Raw genomic sequence first — 23,039 nt, forward strand, 5'->3', positions numbered from 1 at the left:
GGGGAGTCTTTTTCATGGAGGCAGAGAATGTAATCAACGCTGCTATCTGCAAGACATGGAGCTGCCCAGCAATGCTAAGGGAATTAAAAGGGAGAAGCAATAACAAAACAGAATGTTGTGAAATGACAAGAGGGGAGAGTGTTAAATTGGCCTGCAATACTTATCAAGAGGTCTTTAAATGAGAACGGATATAGGATTTTCTAGCAGTGGTATAAAAAAATAGTTGATCATTTTTCAATGTTCTTCCTATCTTTTATTTGGAGCAGTTTACCCTAAGGGGTTCTGCTATTTTAAGTTCATTACTGGGCAAAATCTAGGGCAGCAATGTCTGAGGATAAAACACACAGCCCCATGGAGCCACTAGTATTTGAGTCCCTCTCTGGTTGGACTAACTGAATACGAGACCTAAACCTTTCATATTCTACCATTGTTCTATAGGGTTTTGCTCCTATGGGAAACGCTGTTCCCTTTGCTGCTCTCTTCCAAAACGCCAAGTGTCTCCTTGGAAGACTGCATGCCAAGGTAAGTGAGATAGCTGTTGTTTGTGACTTAACTCTCCAACACCAGGTCAATCCACCTAGGTCTCTCCAAACTCCCAACCTTGGGAGCACAGAAGCAGAAAGTTTCCTGGCACCAAGATTCAATTTGTCCTCTTCCTTTGCTTTGATTTTGCCAAATTCCTCTTTAAAGAGGGAAACTATACCTGGAATCCTGGAAATGTCTCCATACCTTTGGTTGTTATAAACTTTAACAGGGCCAGAAACACAACATAGAATAAGGGATTGGCCCTTAGAGAGATGGCTGAAATGGTCAGGAATAAAGAAACTCCAATGGAACAGTATTGGATTATATACTTGGGAAATTAAACACTGAACAGATTCATGACAGGAAATACTGAGCCAGGTGCTGAAACCCACCCTTGTGTCAGTAAGGGAATGTGTCAATATTTTGACTGGGAAGGAGACCGCAGGAATAAGTATGTAAAGGTGGCTTACAGTGTCAAGGAAATGTATCTAAAGTGAAGATCAGGAGACTTGGGTTCTAGAAAGAACTATACCATGAATACTTGTATCTCCTGGAACCTTTTATTTCATGAATAAAATACGGCTGTTAGGTTTACCACTGAGATCCCTTCCCATTCGCACACTTAAGATTCCTAAGTTCTAAGCATGCTTTTGGTCTGAAGAACAGCATCTCTAAAACAAGCACTTTTGGTTTTTTCCTCATACTAGTTCCAAAGTGGAACGGATAGGGAACTGTGGTAAGATTTTAGGTGCTTCTCTACCTTTTGATGCGTTCATACTACAAACACGAATCAGCTCAGAACTGCATAATGCTTAGCACTGCTGATATATGTGTTTAGTTCTCTGCCTCCTTTTTCATTGATTCCTAAGTAGAGCCAGGATAATTCCTGAAGATCTTTATGAAATGATTTTCTCCTTTTGCTTTGGAACGCAGCATACCCTGCTCACTTCTTTGCTGGCTGCTGACGTGTCTCCTTCCTGACCCTGAGGGAGGTGTGCCTCTACCTCCATTTTCTTGTCATATTACCCACTCTCTCTTGACAACTCTTCCACATCCATGGCTTCATTCTTTATTGATGATTGCCTAATCTACTTTTCTATCTCTGAACTCTACCAAGTTCCAGATCTATATCTCTTCATTATACCCCATAAGTATTTCAAGTGCAGTTTGTCCAAACAATGATCTTAGACTTTTCTCCTTGCTAATGTGATGACTACCCTTTAGCTTCCGTTAAAAGATTAGTTTTTATTTCTCCATTCATTCATTTATTCATTCAGCTATTAAGTCTGATTTGTTGAAGTGTTTCTCACATCAGATATCTAGTTCTTATTTCTGTGGCCATTGCTCCAGAAGCAGACCTTACTTTCTCAACTGAATTATCCCAGCCTCCTAACTTCCCCATTCCTACTTCTCCTTACCATTCCAAAGGCCTCTGGCTAGATGCATCTTCTGAAGCATAGCTTCAAAGCCACTTCATTCCCATGTGTCGATATAATCAACCCCCACCATTAGCAAAATATCCATAAAATTAATTAAAAGACTCCTTGCTCTGGTATTTGAGGTCTTTTATGCCACTGATTGAGCTGTTTTCCAGCTATCAGCTGCTGTCTCCTACATCTATTTCATATTTCAAGCAAACCAAGCTGTGTGGAACATACACTCAGCTTTCTTTCATTTGCTAATGTTGACCTTTCAATTGCTAATGTTGCCCATTGAGACTCCTCACTCCCCCATAGGGTTTAGCATCAATTATGCCTAACTGAATTACATATTCATCAATGTCCCTTTCAAATACTATAGCTTCCACCCCTTTCCTGAGAGCCCTAGTTAGACATGGTTTTTTAAAAAAATCCTCCCTAGTGCCATCTACCTCTCTTCAGACATTTATCATAACTTCATTTGTACTGCACTTACAGGCGTATTGGTCTTATACCTATTAGTTGCTATGAAGGTCTAGAGATCAGTGTTTGCCTCTTACCCTTCTTGGAATACTCTGAAAGGCCTAGCCTAGTGTATTAAACAGCACTGGTATACAGTTAATAAATTAAGCCACCTTGAAACTTCTTAATTATACTCAGGCTTTTTGATTTATTCAGAATCTGACATCTAGTGAATAAGTTCAGAACTAATAACATCAATAACCTAGGGTGACACCAGACTGGACTTAGGATGAGGCTAAATTTTCAGTTAGTGTGAGGAGACAAAGTTCAAAAGCATATACTCTTTCTGTTACATGTTAAAATATAAAAGTTATAAATTTTTAAAGTTGAGTCAAATGATCTTACTTTCAGATCCAGCACAAGCCCATAGTTTACTTAATTTCTTTGAGCCTCAGTTTCCTTATCTATAAGAACGCAGTGACAGCATTATTTACCCCAGAGAGCTATTGAAAAGACAGTAAGATAATGTCTATCAAATGCTTAGATAAGGCCTGGTATATAGTAAGTGCTCAACAAACATTAGCTAGTGTGATCACTATTCTCATAACTCCTCATCAGCCAAAGTAGCCAAGCCAATAACGATAGTCCTGAAATTCTTTTATACTGGAGATCCTATCCGAATTTGGTCTTCTAATTTGGGCTCTATGACTACACGGTAATCAAAAGAACTTAAAGACGACACAGAAACCACCAACTGTGGAGAATGAAGCACACAAAAATAATATCCAGGAGGAAAGATGAGAGAAACTGAATTTATGCTGCTTAAAAAGGTGTTTGGTGGGGCTTCCCTGGTGGCGCAGTGGTTGAGAGTCCGCCTGCCGATGCAGGGGACACGGGTTCGTGCCCCGGTCCGGGAGGATCCCACGTGCTGCAGAGCAGCTGGGCCCGTGAGCCATGGCCGCTGAGCCTGCGCATCTGGAGCCTGTGCTCCACAATGAGAGAGGCCACAGCAGTGAGAGGCCCGCTCCGCAATGGGAGAGGCCACAACAGTGAGAGGCCCACGTACCAAAAAAAAAAAAAAAAAAAAAAAGGTGTTTGGTGAAGGATTTATGTCTTGAAAAAGTATTTAGAATTCAGAAAAATGAAAACAGTGAATGCCTGGTTTTATTTCCAATGAGAATATTAACTTCCATACAAAATTAGGTCTTAAAGTTATATAGAGCAGGAAAATAAAAAACTCTACCATACTGGAGTACACTAGGCAAGGGAGCTGTGGAGTCATGTAAAGATATGACTGTACATGATATTCCAAAGATGATGTTACTATGACCTCATTCAAATGAGGTAATGGGGGTGGCTTAAGCACTCATATAACAATGTGAGAATCTGAGAAGCTGCCGTAGGTGGTTCTGATTGCTTCCTGTTCTTACCTGAACTCTCATCCAGACTCTCCTCAGAGACATGCTCATTTTGATGGACCCACTCGCCATTGCATTTGAAGAATATCTGCATGGCTGGCCTTGCTTTGCACCTCAGTGCAATGGGGTTGCTCTTGATGATATAAGCATCGCCTGGCTCCTCTATGAAATGAGGCAGCGTCCCAGGAGCTGATGGGATGGATTCAGGGAGGACTTCGCCATTGTCAGTTCCTGTGAAATTGAAGAAGATATCAGAACACAGTCTACACTGGCAGCACATACATCAGGCCAAAAAGAACAACCTGCTTTAATGATCTGTGCTGGAAAACTCTGTATCCTAACACAGCATGCTTGTAAGGCCTGTGCAGATGAATTATCTTCTAGAGACTGAATGAGCATGATATGGTACCTTTAGACACACACTCAGTATTACCGGACGAGTGACAACAATGAATAGGAGACCCTCTCAAACTACAGTTTTGAATCTGCCTTTGCTGAAAGACCTGAGATAAACATCTGCGGGGTGACAGGCTAAATCTTAAGATTCAGTCTGGCGAAGTGTTCAATGAGGGGCCCAAGCTGCCTCAAAACTTTGAAATAATGGAGGGAACAGATTTGGTTTTCCCATAAATAAGTGTAAATAATGGTGACGTTGGTGGAGGATGGTCGATCATAAGACATGTCCCAAAGATTCCAAACTGTCCACTTTCTTTACCTATGAAACTCTGGAGATTGTCTGGTATTCTACCTTGGATAGCGTTTCTTCCCCAAAGTTACTAAACCTTCTAAAAGGAATACACACTTCTTCCGCTTGTCTTTGACCATCATTCTTTACGCCCAGCACTCCTGACCCCAAAAGCTACCTCACTTTTAAGGTAAGAACTAAAACAAATCACTACAAGCTATAAGTTTTTAGTTTAATATCTATAGTTACATCTGTTCAAAGGGAAGAAACAGATGTGAGTCTCCCCAAGTACAGGGAACTGACGAGTGGAGAGAAACAATATGAAAAGGAAAAAGCATAAGCCAAGACCTGGCTTCATTGTCTCTTCACTCCATTTAGCAAGGACTTAAGTCCCAGGAAACTAGCACAAAGTCAAGGGAAGAAAGATGTAACTGCTGAGCAATGTGGAGCATAACCAAGAGAAACCCTATCTTGTGCCTTCCCGTGGCCATTCCAAAGAACAAAGCAAGCAAAGATTTCAATAACCAGATCAGCTATGCCCCAGAGAGGATTACTCCCATTCAAAGCAAATCAGTCTTTAGGGCTAAGCTGCAGAAAGGGACCGAATGAAACCACTGGAACAACAATCTAGCTCAACAGGAGAGAGCCTGGAGACCAGGTGCATCCTGTGTCCTAACCCGGCTTTCTGGGTGGCATCAATGCAATTCTGAACAAACAGAGCCTCTTATTATTCCCACTCAAGTCAATAACCTAAATGAGTAAGCACTGTCAAGGATAAACATATTCACGATATTAGGGGGAATGTCCTGCTGTAAGAACCTGTAGAGAGAATTAGTAAATGTAAAAGGGGGGGAACTAGGACACAGGAGGAATGACTGCCTATAATTATATGTTTGCGTAAGGAAGAAAATAAAAGACACTGAGTTATGAAAAAGACTGCTCGCCAACGGGAATACATAAGCACTATGTCATGCCACTGAAATGAATTAAACACAATAGTTTGATTCTCCAAACTTTTTTTTTCATTAAATGTATCAACTTGGGGGGGCAATGCCTCACATATTAAAGAGTTTGATATTTATAAGCTATCAAGTGCATTTGTAATAGAAAAGTTAACTCATGTTAATAGAAAAGCTAACGCACGCCAAAAAAGCATCATAACACAAATATTCCAAATAATAAGAGAGCAAACAGTTTAAGTTATAAAAGTTAGATAAACTCCCTCAGAAAATAAAATGTGTACATATCACATGGAATAAGAAGGATTTCAGGATAGAATCTGAGGGTGCTTTTTAATGTTTTAAATTATATTTACAATGGACTTCATAAAATGTATCATATTAATTCATTCTGTTACTGACTGCTCACAGCAATTTCCATCTTCAATAAATACCAAGTCCCCTCAGGCTTCTGTAAATCCATGCATTAGAGGAAATGACAAAGGTATTAGAAGACTTTATGTGGGCATCAAACAGCTCACACTCCCATCAGGGGCTTGAGTTCTGTCCAAAGTAATTCACTGTTGCAGAAAAGGGTCACCTGATAAAGAATATATGCAGACCCCATGGTGGTAGCCTGAGTGAGCAGGGGTGTAAGTGCTAAATGCTGTAGGAGGTGTTTTTGCTTAATTAGTAACAATGCCTAAATGTCAGAAGTAACTACTGACATGGGGTGTGGGTCACAAAAAACCAATCTGTAAGTAAATAGTGAGACCACATTTAACCAGTTTAAGTAAAATGACATACAAAGGTATTGGATGATAAAATAAATCGAGTTTTAACCATCTGAGTCACAAAACAGAGAGATCTGAAAGCAATTAGGTTACCTTCCTGCTATTTTAGTAAAACCCCATTAGATAAAATAACAAGTTCAGTCTTCATCTAAAACAGAGAGCAGGAGAGTGGAACGGGAAAATTGGCTGTAAGTGTCCCGGCGACCTCGAGGCCCTCCATTAAGAATCAGTCGATCTAACAAAACAGAAAGACTCACTGACACAGGAAACAAAGTCATGGTTACCAAAGGGAATATGGGGTGAGGGGAGATAAATCAGGAGTTTGGGATTAACATATATACACTACTGTATATAAAACAGGTAAGCAACAAGGACCTACAGTATAGCACAGAGAACTATACTCAATAACTTGTAATAGCCTATAATGGAAAGGAATCTAGGTACATAGCAAAACAAAACAAAAAAATATATATATGTATAACTGAATCACTTTGCTACACATTTGAAACTAACACACCATTGTAAATTAACTATACTTCAATTTAAAACAAAATGAAAAGCAATTTACAAAAGAATCAATCAATGTGCAAAGGAAGAAGAAAAGGCAGAATGTAACATTCTATCTTAACTATTACTGAGGCCATGTTAATATCATGAATGTATAGGAAACAGGTCAGGGTCCAGGAAAGGAAAAAATAACCAAAAAAATCAATTTATGAGGGTAAGAGTGGAAAGGTGAGACACTGTGGGTATACATTTCTATATGTATTACCATTTGTTTGCATCCTAAGAAATGAAATACAGTAAGTGACAATAGAAAAGTTACATATTTTCCTTTTGTTGTTGTTGTTTGCTTTGTATGTATAGTGAAGTGTTAGGAGTGCTGTTTGCCTTATACAGATCCCTCTCCCCGCTTCCCCTCCCCAGGATCCTCACCAGGCTCAGACCTGAATTGCTAGTATAGCAGTGCCCTGCCCTTCACATGCCTCCCTTGCAACAAAAAGGCTGCAACCTCAGGAAAGTAGCCCCTTCTTAACCCATCAGTCTGGGAAGTTGCCAACAGAAGTTCCAAGCTGGGGCGTAGAAGTTGCTGACAACCAGATTCACTGGTTCGAGATCGAGGAGGAGAAGGACGTGCTCTCACTGCCTCTGGCGAGAGCACTGGAATCACAACTAACTGCTGAACAATCATCAACAGGAAGACACTGGAACTCACCAAAAAAGATACCCCGCGTCCAAAGACAAAGGAGAAGCCACAATGAGACGGCAGGAGGGGCGCAATCACACAAAAATCAAATCCCACATCTACTGGGTGGGTGACTCACAAACTGGAGAACACAAACCACAGAAGTCCATCCACTGGAGGGAAGGTTCTGAGCCCCACGTCAGGCTTCCCAACCTGGGGGTCTGGCAACGGGAGGAGGAATTCCTAGAGAATCAGACTTTGAAGGCTAGCGGGATTTGATTGCAGGAGTATGACAGGACTGTGGGAAACAGAGACTCCACTCTTGGAGGGCACACACAAAGTAGTGTGCGCATAGGGACCCAGGGGAAGCAGCAGTGACCCCATAAGACACTGAACCAGACCTACCTGCTAGTGCTGGAGGGTCTCCTGCAGAGGGGGGGCATGGCTGTGTCTCACCGTGAGGACAAAGACACTGGCAGCAGAAGTTCTGGGAAGTACTCCTTGGCGTGAGCCCTCCCAGAGTCCGCCATTAGCCCCATCAAAGAGCCTGGGTAGGCTCCAGTGCTGGGTCGCCTCGGGCCAAACAACCAACAGGGAGGAAACCCAGCCTCACCCATCAGCAGACAAGCACATTAAAGTTTTACTGAGCTTGGCCCACCAGAGCAACAGCCAGCTCTACCCACCACTAGTCCCTCCCATCAGGAAACATGCACAAGCCTCTTAGACAGCCTCATCCATCAGAGAGCAGACAGCAGAAGCAAGAAGAACTACAATCCTGCAGCCTGTGGAACAAAAACCACATTCACAGAAAGATAGACAAGATGAAAAGGCAGAGGGCTACGGATCAGATGAAGGAACAAGATAAAACCCCATAAAAACAACTAAATGAAGCGGAGATAGGCAACCTGCCAGAAAAAGAATTTAGAAAAATGATAGTGAAGATGATCCAGGACCTCGGAAAAATAATGGAGGCAAAGATCGAGAAGATGCAAGAAATGTATAACAAAGACCTAGAAGAATTAAAGAGCAAACAAAGAGAGATGAACAATACAATAACTGAAATGAACACTACACCAGAAGGAATCAATAGCAGAATAACTGAGGCAGAAGAACGGATAAGGGACCTGGAAGACAGAATGGTGGAATTCACTGCTGTGGAACAGAATAAAGAAAAAAGAATGAAAAGAAATGAAGACAGCATAAGAGACCTCTGGGACAACATTAAATGCAACAACATTCGCATTATAGGGGTCCCAGAAGGAGAAGAGAAAGGACCCAAGAAAATATTTGAAGAGATTAGAATCGAAAACTTCCCCAACATGGGAAAGGAAATAGCCACCCAAGTCCAGGAAACACAGAGAGTCCCATACAGGATAAACCCAAGGACAAACACGCCAAGACACACAGTAGTCAAATTGGCAAGAACTAAAGACAAAGAAAAATTATTGAAAGCAACAAGGGAAAAATGCCAAATAATATACGAGACAACTCCCATAAGGTTAACAGCTGATTTCTCAGCAGAAACTCTATGAGCCAGAAGGGAGTGGCATGACATATTTAAAGTGATGAAAGTGAAGAACGTACAAACAAGATTACTCTACCCAGCAAGGATCTCGTTCAGATTTGATGGAGAAATCGAAAGCTTTATAGACAAGTAAAAGCTAAGAAAATTCAGCACCACCAAACCAGCTCTACAACAAATGCTAAAGGAACTTCTCTAAGTGGGAAACACAAGAGAAGAAAAGGACCTACAAAAACAAACCCAAGTCAGTTAGGAATATGGTAATAGGAACATACATATCGATAATTACCTTAAACGTGAATAGATTAAATGTTCCAACCAAAAGACACAGGCTCGCTGAATGGATACAAAAACAAGACCCATATATATGCTGTCTACAAGAGACCCACTTCAGGCCTAGAGACACATACAGACTGAAAGTGAGGGGACAGAAAAAAGATATTCCATGCTAATGGAAATCAAAAGAAACCTGGAGTAGCAATACACATATCAGATAAAATAGACTTTAAAATAAAGAATGTTACAAGAGACAAGGAAGGCCACTACATAATGATCAAGGGACCAATCCAAGAAGAAGATATAACAATTATAAATATATATGCACCCAACATAGGAGCACATCAATCATAAGGCAACTGCTAACAGCTGTAAGAGGAAATCGACAGTAACACAATAATAGTGGGGGACTTTAACACCTCACTACACCAATGGACAGATCATCCAAACAGAAACTTAGTAAGGAAACAAGCTTTAAATGACACAATAAACCAAGATAGATTTAACTGATATTTATAGGACATTCCATCCAAAAACAGCAGATTACACTTTCTTCTCTAGTGCACACAGAACATTCTCCAGGATAGATCACTTCTTGGGTCACAAATCAAGTCTCAGTAAATTTAAGAAAACTGAAATCATATCAAGCATCTTTTCTGGCCACAACACTATGAGATTAGAAATCAATTACAGGGAGAAAAATATAAAAAGAACCCAAAAATGGAGGCTAAACATTACGTTAGTAAATAACCAAGAGACCAGTGAAGAAATCAGAAGGGAAATCAAAAATACCTAGACACAAATGACAATGAAAACACGATGATCCAAAACCTATGGGACACAGCAAAAGCAGTTCTAAGAGGGAGGTTTATAGCAATACAAGCCTACCTCAAGAAACAAGAAAAATCTCAAACAATCTAACCTTACACTTAAAGGAACTAGAGAAAGAAGAACAAACAAAACCCAAAGTGAGCAGAAGGAAAGAAATCATAAATATCAGAGCAGAAATAAATGAAATAGAAACAAAGAAAATAATAACAAAGAGCAATAAGCTAAAAGCTGGTTCTTTGAGATGATAAACAGAATTGATAGACCATTAGCCAGACTCATCAAGAAAAAGAGGGAGAGGACTCAAATCAATAGAATTAGAAAGGAAAAGGAGAAGTTACAACAGACACCACAGAACTACAAAGCATCCTAAGAGACCACTACAAGCAACTCTCTGCCAATAAAATGGACAACCTGGAAGAAACGGACAAATTCTTAGAAAGGTATAACCTTCCAAGACTGAACCAGGAAAAAATAGAAAATATGAACAGACAAATCACAAGTAATGAAATTGAAACTGTGATTAAAAATCTTCCAACAACCAAATATCCGGACAAGATGGCTTCACAGGTAAAGTCTATCAAAATTTTCGAGAAGAGCTAACACACATCCTTCTAAAACTCTTCCAAAAAACTGCAGAAAAAGGATCACTCCCAAACTCATTCTATGAGGCCACCATCACCCTGATACCAAAAGCAGACAAACATACAACAAAAAAAGAACATTACAGACCAATATCACTGATGAATATACACGCAAAATCCTCAACAAAATACTAGCAAACAGAATCCAACAACACATCAAAAGGATTATACACCATGATCAAGTGGGATTTATCCCACGGATGCAAGGATTCTTCGATATATGCAAATCAATCAGTGATACACCATATTAACAAATTGAAGAATAAAAACCATATGATCATCTAAAATAGATTCAGAAAAAGCTTTTGACAAAATTCAACACCCGTTTATGATTAAAAACTCTCCAGAAAGTGGGTACAGAGGGAACCTACCTCAACATAATAAAGGCCATATATGACAAACCAACAGCAAACATCATTCTCAATGGTGAAAAACTGAAAGCATTTCCTCTAAGATCTGGAACAAGACAAGGATGTCCACTCTCACCACTATTATTCAACATAGCTTTGTAAGTCCTAGCCATGGCAATCAGAGAAAAAAAGAAATAAAAGGAATACAAATTGGAAAAGAAGAAGTAAAACTGTCACTGTTTGCAGACGACATGACTATACATAGAGAATCCTAAAGATGCCACCAGAAAACTACTAGAGCTAATCAATGAATTTGGTAAAGTTGCAGGATACAAAATTAATGCACAGAAATCTCTTGCATTCCTACACGCTAATGATGAAAACTCTGAAAAAGAAATTAAGGAAACACTCCCATTTACCATTGCACCAAAAAGAATAAAACACCTAGGAATAAACCTACCTAGGGAGACAAAAGACCTGTATGCAGAAAACTGTAAGACACTGCTGAAAGAAATTAAAAATGATACAAATAGATGGAGAGATATACCATGTTCTTGGACTGGAAGCAACAACATTGTGAAAATGGCTATACTACCCAAAGAAATCTACAGATTCAGTGCAATCCCTATCAAACTACCAATGGCAGTTTTCACAGAACTAGAACAAAAAATTTCACAATTTGTACGGAAACGCCAAAGACCCCGAATAGCCAAAGCAATCTTGAGAACAAAAGACGGAGCTGGAGGAATCAGGCTCCCTGACTTCAGACTATACTAAAAAGCTACAGTGATCAAGACAATATGGTACTGGCACAAAAACAGAAATATAGATCAATGGAACAGGACAGAAAGCCCAGAGATAAACCCATGCACCTATGGTCAACTAATCTATGACAAAGGAGGCAAGGATATACAATGGAGAAAAGACAGCCTCTTCAATAAGTGGTGCTGGGAAAATTGGACAGCTACATGTAAAAGAATGAAATTAGAACACTCTCTAACACCATACACAAAAATCAACTCCAAATGGATTCGAGACCTACATGTAAGACCGGACACTATAAAATTCTTAGAGGAAAACATAGGAAGAACACTCTGACATAAATCACAGCAAGATCTTTTTTGATCCACCTCCTAGAGTAATGGAAATAAAAACTAAAATAAACAAATGGGACCTAATGAAACTTAAAAGCTTTTGCAAAGCAAAGGAAACTACAAACAAGATGAAAAGACAACCCTCAGAATGGGAGAAAATATTTGCAAACGAATTAACGGACAAAGGATTAATCTCCAAAAAATATAAACAGCTCATGTAGCTCAATATTAAATAAACAAACAACCCCATCCAAATATGGGCAGAAGACCTAAATAGACATTTCTCCAAAGAAGACATACAGATGGCCAAGAAGCACATGAAAAGCTGCTCAACATCACTAATTATTAGAGAAATGCAAATCAAAACTACAATGAGGGGGCTTCCCTGGTGGCGCAGTGGTTGAGAGTCCACCTGCCGATGCAGGGGACACGGATTTGTGCCCCGGCCCAGGAGGATCCCACATGCCACGGAGCGGCTGGGCCCGTGAGCCATGGCCGCTGAGCCTGCGCGTCCGGAGCCTGTGCTCTGCAACAGGAGAGGCCACAACAGTGAGAGGCCCATGTACAGCAAAAAAAAAAAAAAAAAAATTGAAAAAAAAAATTGAAAAAAAACCTACAATGAGGTATCACCTCACACCAGTTAGAATGGGCATCATCAGAAAATCTGCAAACAGCAAATGCTGGAGAGGGTGTGGAGAAAAGGGAACCCTGTTGCACTGTTGGTGGGAATGTAAATTGATACAGCCACTATGGAGAACGGTATGGAGGTTCCTTATAAAACTAAAAAGAGAACTACCGGATGACCCAGCAATCCCACTACTGGGCATATACCCAGAGAAAACCATAATTCAAAAGGACACATGCACCCCAATGTTCACTGCAGCACCCTTTACAATAGCCACATCATGGAAGCAACCTAAATGCCCACTGACAGATGAATGGATAAAGAAGATGTGGTACATATATACAATGGAATATTACTCAGCCATAAAAAGGAACGAAATTGGGTCATTTGTAGAGACGTGGATCTATCTAGAGACTGTCATACAGAGTGAAGTAAGTCAGAACGAGAAAAACAAATACCGTATATTAATGCATATATGTGGAACCTAGAAAAATGGTACAGATGAACCGGTTTGCAGGGCAGAAATAGAGACCCAGATGTGGAGAACAAACGTATGGATACCAAGGGGGGAAAGTGGCTGGGGGCGGGGATGGTGGGATCAATTGGGAGATTGGGATTGACATGTATACACTAACATGTATAAAATGGATAACTAATAAGAACCTAGTGTATAAAAAAAAATTTTTTTTAATTTGATGACAACCGTAATTGAAAAGAATATGAAAAATACATACGTGTAACAATCACTTTTCTGTATAGCAGAAATTAACATAGCATTATAAATCAACTATACTTCAATAAACTTTTTTTTAAAAGTTGCTGACAAATCCCATGCTTTGGAGGGGACTGGGGTGTGGGGTGGTGGTGATGACTTACTTTAATAAATGGTTTTATGGAAGACTGCATGGGTATTTTGGGCTTCAAGGTAAATTTACTTGTAATCGCAATACATTGGCCACTGCTCTATAATTCAGATTATAGTTTTAAACCTGGTGTGAGAAATACTGCTGACTCACCTGCCAACTGCCTTCTCCCACCTGGTAGAGGCATGAAAAGTCACGGACTGAGTTTACTTTTCGCAGGTGGGAATGGCCACGTGACACCCCTCGATGGCAAATGCGTGATAAACAGAACTTTCTAAGATAGCTTTTATTTTCCTGATAAAAGGAATAAATGTGGTGGGTATCGACGTATTTTTTTGTTTCTGTCTTAACTGGGGAAGATCACAAGGAAAAGTTGAAGAAGGACACAGAGATACCAGCTCTGACAACAAAGAGGCTGAACAGACACCAGGAGGCATATATCTCCAGATAATTTGTTATTTTTAAATCAGGTTTTCTGTTTTTGCAGAAAATACTCCTCACTGATACACCAGATCTATGTTGTTTTTTTTTTTTTTTGTGGTATGCGGGCCTCTCACTGTTGTGGCCTCTCCCGTTGCGGAGCACAGGCTCCAGACGCGCAAGCTCAGCGGCCATGGCTCACGGGCCCAGCCGCTCCGCGGCATGTGGGATCTTCCCGGACCGGGGCACGAACCCGTGTCCCCTGCGTCGGCAGGTGGGCTCTCAACCACTGTGCCACCAGGGAAGCCCCAGATCTACCTTCTTAAAGACAGAGCGCCAAGCTTCACTATTAAATCCCAATGCACTCAGTGTTAAGTAGTTTTGGGGAAGCTAAAAAAACATGGAAACTATGTTAGCAGAGAGAAAAATAAGAGCTGCCACTTACTGAATGGTTACAGGTTATGGTAATGAGGCTTCTACATGGATTAAGTCATTTAAGTTTGACACTATCACTCCAAGGTGGGGACAGCGAGGACCCCCTTTTGCATTTGAGAAAACACTTCGGTTACGTGTCTTGTCTAACGTTATGTAGCTTAGTAAGAATCTGAACACAGATCTGACTGAAACACCTCACAATTCCATTTCAGTTCAAGTGAATGGACCCTTAGAAGCGCAATAGGGTCATTTAGTGAGTGCCTGTCTTATGGCAATTATGTGCAGTTCATAAAACCAAAAGAGTGGCAAGGAACCACAAGATAAGTCTAATATTCATCTTAAAGATCGCTCAGTGATCCCTTTGGCTGGACTGTAATTCCAGGTCAGCATGGGTGTGTTATGGACACACCTAGAGAGGGTCTTGAGAAAATATTTTGGAGAGAATCGCACAGCAAGTACTCAACTAATTATATTCAACTGACTAGGCATCCTTTCTAAAGTCAGGAACAGAAAAAGAAGTCAAAGAACAAGCCTGTTTGAGAATAAAATAATGAGAAGGATTTTTCAACATTGCACTTAGAAATAGTTTCATCTCTTTTAAGCAGGAATATTTAACCACTAAAACTCCAATTAAAATACAAGGAATATATATATAAAATACAAGGAATTATATATATATATATATATATATATATATATAAAAAATACAAGGAATATAAAATACAAGGACACAGTTCAGCAAAAATAAAGGGACTGGAACTGGGGCTTTTTCACTCCATCATGTTTTTAACCATATAAAACTGCCAATGTTGGACTGTCTGAAATGTGAAATTTGTAATGGGACTGGGTACACTGGAGCCCAAAGTCATTTCAAATTGGGAGTCACAAACCCTTGGACCATCAGTGAAGGATGCTGGCACTCCATGAGGTTTGAGTATAAATGATGTTGACCTTCAACAGACTTTGAGGAATTCTAAATTCTTTTCATACTTTTTTGCCAAGAGTACTTTGAAATACATTTCATTTCTTTTTTTCTCTTCTATCTCCAAAGTACTCTTATCTTCTCACTGGTACAAAACATGCAGGTTTGTTCCCAAGTCCAAGCAATGACCCGGCCATAAAGCAAAGTCTAAATCCGGTAAAACCAGAGAACTCTAGGATCAAGTAACCTGATTTAAAGTCTGGTTCAGGGCTTCCCTGGTGGCACAGTGGTTGGGAGTCCGCCTGCCGATGCAGGGGACACGGGTTCATGCCCCAGTCCGGGAAGATCCCACATGCCGCGGAGCGGCTGGGCCCGTGAGCCACGGCCGCTGAGCCTGCACATCCGGAGCCTGTGCTCCGCAACGGGAGAGGCCACAGCAGTGAGAGGCCCACGTACCGCAAAATAAATAAATAAATAAAATAAAGTCTGGTTCAACTCTATTACCTTGGGTAACTTAATACTGAGGTTCCATTTTTCTCATCCATAAAAGGGGTGATAAAAATGTATTAGTATTTTGTGATGGTAAAGTGAGATAATATATATAAAAAATATAGTAAATGATAAAATGTTACATAAATTTAATTTGCCACCACTACCAATGCCATCAGCATCATTGCCTAGATAAAGAACTGCAAACAAAGGAGAGAGAATTATAATTATGATCTAGATTTCCATTCTAAAACTTATTACCCTAAAATTTATATTTCAATTTTTGTGATGGTTATTATTTTCATCCCAGTGCCCTCATGATATGAACTGTTTATAAACTATCTTTACTCTTTGCTACCCATATGTATGTTAGAGCAATCGTGTTAGGTCAAAAACTCGGAAAACATGCTGTGAGGCATTTATCTATTCAGTAAACACGTAGTGAATGGTTAAACCATACGCCAGGCTCATGGTTATCCTGCAAAGCAGTGTAATAATACACAATGGATTTCCTGTTGGCCACATCCCAAAACTACTGGCTTTAACAGGCAAGCAGTTATTAAATGTAGGAAACTGCATAGTATTCCAGGGCCCCCCTCACTGCAATATTTAAATGAAGCAAATCACCTTAGAAATAGCTCTTTAAATTCCATTCAATGTCTGGGAGCGCATTTGGTCTACGGCAATATCCAAGTCAGAGCAGAAAGCCATACCAGGGAAACCAAGTTACATAATCTAAGACAACACAATAGAGCTGGGTTCTCTGCTTTTGTTTATGTAAGTATGACTTGTCTCCATACGGTTACTTAGTTAGATGGGGGATGCACTGTATCCATTTAATGCAGAACAGCCGGAATTTTACATACCAAATATTTAATGCGATTTATGAAACCCAGACTCTTCCCCTAGGCCCCAATAAAACCTTTTTTTAAACTCAGAAATTATCTGCCTTCTTCCCAACCTCTAATAAAAATGGAAATGCTTTATATCACTGCATGTGCATAGTTCATGTCACCTGTGTCATTCTCATGCATGGTCTAAGATATTGTTCCATTGAGCAGATCTTAAATTCTGCAGAGTAGATGGTAAACAACACTTCAATGCATTCAAAGGAATCTGAAGAGACCTTCTTAGTTCCTCACACAAGAAACTTCAGAATTCAGTAGAGCTTATAAAAGCACATTCATCATTCCCCAGCTTATCACAATTTACCTTAATATATTCAATCTTTTTATTAAATTGACATATGGGTACATATGCACTCAGGTTAGACCGTGTTCTAGGTACTGGACATTGAGTTGAAAGATAACTGAGGGGACTTCCCTGGTGGTCTAGTGGTTAAGACTCCACACTTCCACTGCAGGGGGCACGGGTTCGATCCCTGGGTCAGGGAACTAAGATCCGGCATCCCATACAGCGCAGCCAAAAAACCAACAACAACAAACACTAAGACATAGTTAATTTCCTCAAGGAGTTCTCAGATTAAATTAGAGACAAATAATTACAGAACAATGACAAGCATGCTACCAGTATACTGGAAGTATAAACAAAATGTCACAGGGCACAGAGGAGAGAAAGCCTAACTTTCCTTGGGATGGTCTGTGGCAGGCATCTTGCGGAGGGTTACATTTCAGCATAGTTCAGGTGTAGGAGTTGAAAAGGAGAACACTTGGGGAAGGCATTCCAACTGAGGTCATTGTACGTGCACACGTCTGCCATGAGTGCATGGAATGGCAGTTGAAGAGTTATGCAGAGTTAAATATCATTTTCCTTATAACTCACAGTTGGAAGAGTTGACTTTGACATTTGTACTAAACTATTGGACCTACTTGGCCTTAACATCTCTTATTTCTATGCACCTTCCTTTAAGTTTTCTGAGACGTAGACACAGAGTAATCAGCATATCAAAGAAAGACGGATGTCTTGGTTTATAGCATGAGCCCTAAGGCCAGTTTAAAGTAATTCCATGTGCATGCTTTCAATGAGGAAGAAACGATGTTTGTTCTAATATGGAAGAAGGAGTTATTTTCTTTTAGCCACACTAACACAATTGACATTTCTCCCAAGACCACAGGGGAAGTTGTTTTGTTGTTTGGGTTTTTTAAATCATCCACTATTTCAGCTCTTGCTTGAGTCATCTGCAAAACTGAATTCTGAAATTGGGTCAAAGCCAGAGATTTTATACTAGTTCTGATGGTGCCTTGTCCCTTAGTGGAAACAAGCAACGTGCAATCAGATTCAGCATGAGACGCCTGTTCCCGTAATAACAGTTTGTCCAAAGGGATTCTAAAGTAAGAGGCCAAATTTAGCCCAATGGTTTTCTATGTGTGGTGGGATTACTGATGATTTAAATTTTTATTGTTTTGCTTTTTCAACATTTTAAAATGTGTTCTTAAATAAACAGTTTGAATCAGAACACACACACACACACACACACACACACACACACACACACACACTTTTCTATTCCAGTGAAGGCATATAAAAGGCTCTGTAAACTAAACTATGGCAACATCTAGATTTTACTTCATGGTGTCTAACTTCTAGTATATTGAAATTAATCAATCAGGACAAAAACAAACAAATATGTCCCTAGGGGGGGAAATGGAAAAAATTAGACTGTAAGGTTGATAAAAATTATTCATTTTAAAATGTAAAATTAAAAGGGTAATATTTTATTGAAAACGGTGTTCAAGATGGAGCTTAAAAATTGTTTAAGTTTTCCCCCCATAATGGATATATTTAAGTATGAGTGTGGGCCATTGATTAGGTTTCAAATTCATCTGAAAACCTAGTGGGAATTGGGAAAGGCTTTGCTTTCAGCGTGTTATCACTTTTCACTTGTAACTGACAGTTTAAGAGTGAGGCCATTCATGGTTATGGAAGAATGGTTGTTTTAACGCAACACTGAATGACAGAAAACCAAACAATCCAACACCATTCTCATATTTTTCATTCTTGGAAAATTACCTTTCAGGAAGAGCTTGGCATTTTATGTTCTACACGTTAACACAGCAGGGACTTTCAATCTTTTCATGACAAAAACGAGCAACAAAAGAGGGGAAACAAAAACATAAGGAACAGACACTAAATTCTCTCCGAAATAAATACACTTCCATTAGATGTCAGGTCACATTTAAACAAACACTCAGACTGTGACCATTTAGCCATATATCTGAATAAATATGGGCTGACTTAACGGGAACATGGTTTGATACAACTTTTTCTATGTGACCTTGACTCAGGCAAAATAGAGTGGGAGTTCATCTTCGATAAAATCTGGGCCAATTCTCTTATCCTAGAAGCAAGCGAGGCCCTCAGAGGTTCAACAACTTGCTAAAGAGCTCTATGGAGCAGACTTGGTTGAAATCTCTCTACTGACATCTACTAGAGTATTTTCCCCATTATATATGCTGCTTTTGTCTGCGTGGGACACAAATGATTAAATTTACAACTACATTTTGTATCAATGTCTACTGAGCAATTCTACCGAGCAAACAATCTTGTAAAATCTCTTTTATGATGACACTGTAACTTGCAAATATTCTTGTAAAATCAAATACAATGCAAAAAAACTAACATTTTATGATGTACTTTCTATTGAAAATCATGGCTTATTATATATACAATGCTACATTATAGAAAAGTACAAATAATATATGTATTTTAAAAAAACATTGTTATCCATAGTTACCAAGTTCCCAAAGACTAATACTATTAATAATTAGGTATCTTTCATTCTCTCATCTTTCTTTTTCAGATGTATATTTAATATTTTGGCTTTCTGTGAATAGGATATATATATATATATATGTATGTATACTTCAAGATAGTATCTCGTTTTGTCTCATAGTATCCCATGGTATTATTAACTTTTCATTAAACCAATTCTTAATGACTGAGAGTAGATATGTCAGTTTTGTTCTTGGTAGTTCCTTACTTTTTAACATTTCGTTGTTTCCAGATGTTAGGTTTATAGCATTGATATTTTAATTCTCCACTTATCATCTATATCCTGGTTACACATGAATATATATCTTTAGCAGTTCTCTCTGCAGCTTCAAACCTGTACATTAAATTGCCTCTAGATGTATTCACCTAAATGTCCCCATAGACCTCACAGACTTCTTATGCCTAAAACAGAACTTAGGGCTTAGCCCCTCATACCTACTATTTGGACCATATGCCCTCAGTCAAAGAATAGTCCTAATATTCACTAAGTCCCCCAAGCTAGAACCTGGAGGTCGCCTACCTTTCCTTTGCTCACCCTCCCACATCCAGTTTAACACTAAGCTCTATGGGTTCTGTCTCCTAAATTCAAGACCAGCTCTTCATCCCTATTCCCATTACGCTGGCCACCGCCATCATTCCCCTCAATGACTACAACTGGTCCTGTCGTCATCAACATTCTTGATTGCCCTCCTTCAATCCATCCTACACGCAGAATGAACTTTGCCAAATCCAAATTCAAACATGTCATTCTGTCGTAAAAACCCTCCAAATCCTTTGGATAAGATTCCCATTTTCTGACATGGCTTTCAAGCAAGACCTTTCATGATCTGGTCTGTGCTTACGTCTCTAGCTTCCTGCCAAATCACTTCACCACAAGGGGGCTAGAGGGATTATTGCTCAGTTCTTTCAGGGGTCAAATGCTCTTCATCTGGGACTGGCATCCAAGTTTTCCCTTCTGTCCGAAGTACTGTTTTGGCCCTCTTTTGCTTAATAGCCCGTTCTTATCCTCAGGGCCCAGCTTAGTTGGCACATCATATATGAAGCCCTTCTGGAACAACAAAAATTCTGTGTTACCTTCCTTTTCTTTGTCCTTCCATAATGCTTTGTACTAATACATAGTTTTTCATATATATCAGTGCACCTTCCTCTCGATTTTAAGTTCCATGAAGGCAAAGAGTGTGATATTCTAGATAAATAATTACATAGATAAATGAAACTGTGATGAAACTCTTGACCATTATCTTTGCAATAAATGTGTACTAAGTGCATATCACGTGTGACTAAATTTATTTTCAACGGTGGCACAGTGGTTGGGAGTCTGCCTGCCGATGCAGGGGACGTGGGTTCGTGCCCCGGTCCGGGAGGATCCCACATGCCGCGGAGCGGCTGGGCCCGTGAGCCATGGCCGCTGAGCCTGCGCGTCCGGAGCCTGTGCTCCGCAATGGGAGAGGCCACAACAGTGAGAGGCCCGTGTACCGCAAGAAAAAAAAAAGGACAATGCAAACTGACATTACTACCAGCATTATGGGAGTTTACCAATTTTCTTCATCCTCACCACCAAAACGTGTTTGGGGGATATTTGTTAATTGATGGGTAAAACAAATATTGTTTAAAATATACTTTCTGATCACTAGCAAACTTGACTATTAAAGAATATTCAACTATTTTCATTTACTTTTTATGAATTGCATATTCATTTTTTTACCATTTTATGTTTTATAGATTTTTAGGAAGTTTAACTGTATAATCTCTAAAACAACTTGAATCTAAAAAATGTATAGCTTCTACTGTTTTAGTATCAAGTGCTAAGCAATACCAAACACGTTACTTTTTATGTTATTTCCTCCAATCCATTAATTCCTTTATTCATCTCCAATTTGGAGTTACAGCAATCAAGAGATCAGTTTCACTAATCAGTTTCCAAAATCAACAACATTGACAAGAACGGCTAGCTCTAGACCAAAAAAAAAAAAGGTCTTACGCAGGAAAAAAACTGACATCTTAAAAAAAAAATCAGTATTTTATGTGCGAGATTCATAAAGAACAGCAAAAGGAACAGGGTTTGTCTTCCATTTCTTAATGAGATGACCTTCTTTGCACAACAAAGTCCTTCTTCTGGAAATCACCTAAGACGTTGATAGGAGGATGAAATTTTGATGCTCACGTAAAAGCCTTTAATTCCTTTGTTATTTTTCCTAATACACAGACTTAGTTGAGCCTGCTGGGATGTGGGATTCAGCAAAGGCTGACAATACACCACATGGCACTAGTGACCAACAACAGAAGCTGCATCCTGATCTGATGTGACAGTTATCTGATTGGGAGGTGGAACTTGTACAATAGAGGGGGCTTACTTTTTTCATCCTCCTTAGACAAGCTGCTAGACACCGTCGGAAACAGATTTATACCAAGTTGTACTGAAGCACAAAATATTGTTCCTCCTGATAACTTTTATCAAGGGGCAGCCTGATGCAAGGAAACTGATGTGGGCTTCGGAGTTAGATATCTGGCCTAAGATCATATAATTCATTAGGAAGAAAACCTGGATTTGAATCTAACTCTAAGCTACTTTATCCTTCATATTATTTCATGTAGAAAGAGAATAATATAGTATTATAAGCCTATTAGGATATTATATGGCATATTAGGCAAGCAATAAATAACAAATTATTGTTAGCACACTACTATAATTATTAAACATAAACTAAGGGATGGATGGATGGGCAGAGGATGAAAAAGTAGTAGATTTTCATCCTGAAGATTATTTTGTTTGCGAAGAAGAAACCGTCAGAGCAAGAACCCAGTCTATTCAGCAGCACTTCAAGAAATGTCTGAAAATTTTACATACCTTTTCCTTACAATGCTCTATCTAAGATGGAAACCCAGTGGCCAATACTGAGGACCTGGATGTTCTTGGAAGATTAAGGTCACTCGTCTTTGCTGGAATGCGTTTGGACACATTTAGAAGACCTGAAGTTGTACCTTGAGAACCTGACATCCGACTTAAGGAATTTCAGGGGGAAAAAAAGGAACAACAAAAAAGCCTACTACATACTTGAGCAGCTTAGTATCACCTAATCAGCTTAATTGCACTAGGGTGAAGCCTGGTATGCATACTGTCAGCAAGAAGAATGGGAGAAAAAGAACACTCTAACAGAGAAGTTTAATTGCTTTATGTGATTTAATTTAGCTGTCTCAGCTTCCTCCTCCATGTATAAATGAATATGAATCAATCATGCGAATATTGTTAGGCCGTTCCTGTTTGCTGTTTGTCATCAGTAGGTGGATAGCTTGCAGGTACCTAGAGCCTATAGCAAGCACTTAGCTTTCTTGGTACCTAGAGTCTGGGTGAGGAGAGCAGAAATGACCTGGGCTACTACGGAACAAGTTTTAAAACTAAAAGAAACAACCAA

The 23,039-nt window shown here is 39.5% G+C and overlaps 1 protein-coding gene across 2 annotated transcripts in view; it reads right to left on the bottom strand.

Annotated features, from left to right (window-relative positions):
* UNC5D (unc-5 netrin receptor D) overlaps window positions 1-23,039 on the bottom strand; it is a 591,371-nt gene that overhangs the window by 267,221 nt on the left and 301,111 nt on the right. For both annotated transcript variants that reach the window (XM_067721525.1, XM_067721526.1), the window contains exon 2: window positions 3,836-4,054. In XM_067721525.1, coding sequence (XP_067577626.1) covers window positions 3,836-4,054 — 219 coding nt within the window. The remainder of the gene's footprint in view (window positions 1-3,835; window positions 4,055-23,039) is intronic.

Source organism: Pseudorca crassidens, chromosome 21 (assembly GCF_039906515.1).
Source record: "Pseudorca crassidens isolate mPseCra1 chromosome 21, mPseCra1.hap1, whole genome shotgun sequence".
NCBI lineage: Eukaryota > Metazoa > Chordata > Mammalia > Artiodactyla > Delphinidae > Pseudorca > Pseudorca crassidens.